Source organism: Penaeus vannamei, chromosome 3 (genome assembly GCF_042767895.1).
Source record: "Penaeus vannamei isolate JL-2024 chromosome 3, ASM4276789v1, whole genome shotgun sequence".
NCBI classification, from domain to species: domain Eukaryota; kingdom Metazoa; phylum Arthropoda; class Malacostraca; order Decapoda; family Penaeidae; genus Penaeus; species Penaeus vannamei.
Window position 1 is genome coordinate 48,020,614 of NC_091551.1, and position 5,000 is coordinate 48,025,613.

General features: G+C 35.1%; 1 protein-coding gene across 1 annotated transcript in view; it reads left to right on the forward strand.

Annotated features, from left to right (window-relative positions):
• The window catches only part of LOC113820236 (nucleoporin p54), a 25,238-nt gene that overhangs the window by 1,265 nt on the left and 18,973 nt on the right, over positions 1-5,000 (forward strand). The window contains exons 4-8 of the mRNA XM_070114145.1: positions 1,277-1,370; positions 2,023-2,073; positions 2,689-2,742; positions 3,711-3,764; positions 4,871-4,921. Of these exons, the coding sequence (XP_069970246.1) occupies positions 1,277-1,370; positions 2,023-2,073; positions 2,689-2,742; positions 3,711-3,764; positions 4,871-4,921 (304 nt within the window). The remainder of the gene's footprint in view (positions 1-1,276; positions 1,371-2,022; positions 2,074-2,688; positions 2,743-3,710; positions 3,765-4,870; positions 4,922-5,000) is intronic.

Genomic DNA, 5,000 nt, shown 5'->3' on the forward strand with positions numbered 1-5,000 from the left:
ATGGAGAAGGATATTGCCCATCACTCTGGATATATAGGAGGCCCCGTCCCCTTCTAGGCTGAGGCTTAGTGTCACGGGTAACGGGGATGTTTCACGATTGATATTTTGATAATCGCATTTGAGTTTGTCTGAGTAATAGTATTTCTTTGTCTTGAGTTTACAGTTTTCATCATTTCTAGATTATGTTTCTCATTTATCATTGATTGCTTTAATACAAGCATATGTGACTGGAGAATTAGAATTATAGCCGGATTCACTTTATCTTTTGAAACATGTAATGTGCATGTTGGCAAAGCTGTCAAGTCTGATAATTGTATTTGCCCTTTCTCCTGCCCCATTAATCACATTAAGATTGGCTTATGCAATTGTAAAGCTGAAGGTTTATTGGGGTGTCTGCTTCAGTGGAAACAAGGTTAATGGTGGTGTGTCGCAATCTGTTGCCAGTGGTCAAGCTATTTCTTGATTAGCGATTTGTGATCAAAGGAAAGGGGGTGTATGAAGTTCATACTTTGGCTTTACCATTGTATTGACTATATTTTTTCTATGCTGTGATTTTGCAGTGGTAGTGATGATCTTTCATCATAAAAATCGTACTTTATTCTTGAACTGATCTCATAATTGTATAAAAGAGAGATAAGTAATAATGTGTGGTGCAATAACAGTTTGTCTGTCAGTGTCACTAATGAAAGGGGGCAGAACCTCCTATATATCTGGATGGAATGGACTCTAGTGGTAAGGAAAATAGTCTTAATTGCTTATGTAATGTAGTCATGTAAAACACTTGCAATGTGGTTAATGCCTTGTTGGTAAAGGGAGCATTGTATTGGTGTTCTTGTGTTGTGTTAGTTTATGTCAAAGTTTAGTTTTTGTGATATAGAGATATATTTCACCAATATAAGTCTTGAAAGTTTGGCAGTAGTTGAGTGCATGTGAGTATGATTCTTTTCGCTAACAGGGTCGGATTATGGGCTCCGGAAGATTAAATCTCTTTATTTCTTGTTCTTAGTCTAATGTTATGTTAAGGGCAGTTATGATTAAGTACAATTGTGATGCTGTGTGATTTCAGTGATGTAAAAAGAAGGTACAGTGTTTTGTTTATCAGTTACAAGCAGCTTGATGGATGTAAGGAAAAAGCAAGTTGATGCAGTATGGTTTTGCATCAAAGGCCATAAAATAAAATGTTGAGGAAGCCCTAGTTCTAGCCCTTTAATCCGACCCTGGATGACAAGAATTAAGAGAGTAATTAAGTAAGAACTATATACATCTCAATATCTAGAATAAGGAGCAGATGCAGAATAGTTCACCCTCTTGGCCTTCCCTCGCAGGATTCACTTTTGGGGCAACTAATCCAGGGACGACAACGGCTCAAGGTAATGACTTTTTTAGCTTCTGGGGTACTGTGTTTAGAGAGAGAGAGGAGAGAATGGAGGAATGGGATGAGATTCAGAGGAGGTGTGAGATTTTTCTGTAAGTGCTTGGTTGAAGCGAAGAAGTATAGTGTGTGTCTGTATGCTTGTGTGTGTGTATGCTTGTGTGTGTGTGTGTGTGTGTGTGTGTCTGTGTGTGTGTGTCTGTGTGTGTGTGTGTGTGTATGTGTGTGTGTGTGTGTGTGTGTGTGTGTGTGTGTGTGTGTGTGTTTTTGTGTGTGTGTGTGTTTGTGTGTGTGTATGTGTGTGTGTGCATGTGTGCGTCAGTGCACACATATAGTAATGCGCTTGTGCGTGTGTGCATGTGTGTGGACACACACGCACATGTGTGTGTGTGTGTGTGTGTGTGTGTGTGTGTGTGTGTGTGTGTGTGTGTGTGTGTGTGTGTGTGTGTCTGTGTGTGTGTGTACACATGTATATATTTTATCCATATATAATTGTATATGTATAAGATATAGCATAACGTAAAGTAAAAGAGAGAATTTAGCTTTACCAAAAAGTATTCAATTTTGTCATGAGTCAGAGAGAATTAGCTTCTAGCAATCGAGCCTCATTCAAGTCCAGTTATCATTCATGGAAATCAATTTTGCCACAGGCTTTGCTTTCGGAACGGCAACAACCACGGGCACATCGACAGGAACGACAGGTAGCCTAGAAGGATAATAAGAAAATAAGAATAATTTTAAGGTGGTGATGCATGTTTGACAGATGGATTGTTTAGTAAAAAAATTTATTTTAGTTTTTATTTGTTTATTAGTTTTTTTTTAGTTAGAGGTATAGCAGTGGTTAATTATTTGTGTCTCTTGCTTATACAATTATTGTTATTGTAGTTTTTGTATTGCTGTGTTGTTCTTCTTAGAATTATGGTCATATTTTATTAATAATTATTGATGTCAGAATTATTTTTGTTCCTCCTAATTATTGGATATTATTGCTATTTTATTATTATTTTTCTTATGTTATTTGTATGATTATTACTATTGTTTATTATTATTATTATTATTATTATTATTATTATTATTATTATTATTATAATTATTATTGCTATTATTATTATTATTATTATTATTATTATTATTATTATTATTATTATTATTATAATTATTATTGCTATTATTATCATTACTATTATTATTATCATTATTTTTATTATTATTATTGTTATTATCCTCCTCTTTTTTTCCCTCATCAGTAATAACAATCTTTCTGATGTAGATACGAGTCCACCTGACGACCTTCTCAAACAAGGCTCTCTTTCCAGGCTTTAGCTTTGGAGGCACGAGCACGGCGGGCACAAGCACTGCGGCGTCTACAGGTATCTCTTAATGACCTTTTCCCCTTTCTTATTTTCGGTATTACAGATTTCTCCTCCTTCCTTTTTCTGATTTTCTTTTTCTAGTTTTGTATTTAGTGTCTTTTGTGTGTCTTTTTTTTTTTTTTTTACTCTTTGCCACCTTTGGTTTTGGGTCGCGTGATGCCCCCACGATGTTGGCATCATGAAGGTAAGCTGGCGTCTCTGATGGTCTGTGCCGGTCCATGACCCTTTGGACAGCCTGCTGACCTAAGGTAGAGTCTTGGCTTGAGGAGGAGGATGTCCTTGGGGAGGTCCTTGGTCCAGGAGGATTTCAAACAAGGATTCTTCTTCACCTTTCTCATCCAAAGATGCTGCCGGACCAACAACCTTCTGGGTCCTTTACAAATTGTGAGGATCTTGTCATCAAGCTTTTGATGTTTTCTTTCTCCCATTTAGATTTTGCTGGTCTTTTGTTGTCTTTGTGCAACTTTTCTGTATCTGCCCCTTTTTAACATTTCTTGCATGGTTAAAAAGTCAGCTTTTGTAGTGTCATTTCATTTATTTCTCTTCCCTTTGTTTTTCTTGTCTTTTCCTGTCTCCTTTTCTTTAATTCATATCTTGTCACATCTTTTTTTTTCTTCTTTTTTTCTTTCTTTTATTTTCTCATTTCTCTTTCCTCTCTCTCTGTTCCCTTGTTCTCTTTCTCACTTTCTCTCTTGTTCTTTTATTCTCACACTCTCCTTTCTCTATCATGCATTCTCTCCATGAACAATGCCATGTTTTTAAAATGAGATGATATTGTTTTTCAGTTTGTATACCTTTTGCTCATGACAAAGCTTTAATTTTTGCAACATATTTACCCTGCTTTCTTTTGCTTATTAAGCCATGTATGAGTGCAATCAGACTAGAGTGTTTTCGCTGATCTGGAAGGCCTCTCTCTCGTTCTGAGCAGCCTTCTTTAAGTGCTTTCTCCGTCTCGCTTTTTCCAGGTTTTAGTTTCGGAGGGACGAGCACTGCGCCGAAGACGACTGCTAGTTCTACAGGTATATCTGTCGCTGGGTCATTGTCGGTATTTTTCTCTTAGATGAGAGGTCATAGTCTTTCTCAGTTTGTGTCCCTTTTTATCTGTCTGTGTCTGTATCTCTGTCTGTCTTTGTCTTTCAATCTATTTCTTTTACTTTTTTTTCTTCTTATATTTCACTGACTTTTTTTTTTTTTTTTCACCATCTTTGATTCTCATTAACCTGTCTATTTGTCTGTTAATCTGTCTGTCTATCTGTCCATCTATCTACACACACGTATCCAACTCCAACTGTCATATCTCCCTTGTCTCCTTTCTCATTCCTCATCACTCTAATCTTATTTTAACCTCTCCTCCTTTTGCATTTTACTTTCTTCTCCCCCTTGTTTTTAGTCTTCCCACTCATGTTCATCTTTCGTTTCGTTTTTCTTTCTGTCTCCCGTTTTGCTCTCCGTTGCTTCCTAATCATCGCTCTCTCTTGCGCATGATATTCCAGCTCTTCTGTGGCGGAAGGAAGGCTGGGTTGGAACCAAGGGAGATGTCTCACGTTTCTCCATTCTGGTCACATTGTTATCCATCGTTTTTAGTGTGTCATTTGTTATTCTTTTATTTTCCGACAAACTTTTCTGATTTTGTGAGAAAGCTTTTTTTTTTTTTTCCCCATTTTGTTTTGATGTCAGTGCTTTTTTTATGATGATTATTTATATTATTGTCATCATTATTGTTACTATTATTGTTATGATTTTAATATTTATAATAATTATGATAATTATTATTGTTACTAATATTGTTATAATTATAATATTTATAATAATTATGATAATTATTATTGTTATTATTATTGTAATTGTTATCATTATTACTAATTTATTTTTTATTATATTTTAATATTATGTTATTATTGTTTCATCATTATTATTAATATTACTGTTATTGTTGTTATTATTTATTATTTATTTTTTTCCTTTTTTTATTATCATTGTTATTGTAATTTTATTATTATTATTTTATGCTAGTGTTTTACTGATTAAGGCCCAGTCTTATTGTTTTGCTTATTAATAACTGTTGAAATATCACAATAACTATAAAAATTGATTCATGCCCTTTTCCTATTTTTTCGTATTTTAGGATTCACTTTCGGAAACACCAGCACTGCGGGGGCAGCGACAGGAACAACAGGTAAGCAGTTTGTAGCGTTTGAAGACAGAGAGAAAAAGGAAGTCTGTCACTGCCGGAGGAATGACAGGAATAGGGAAAC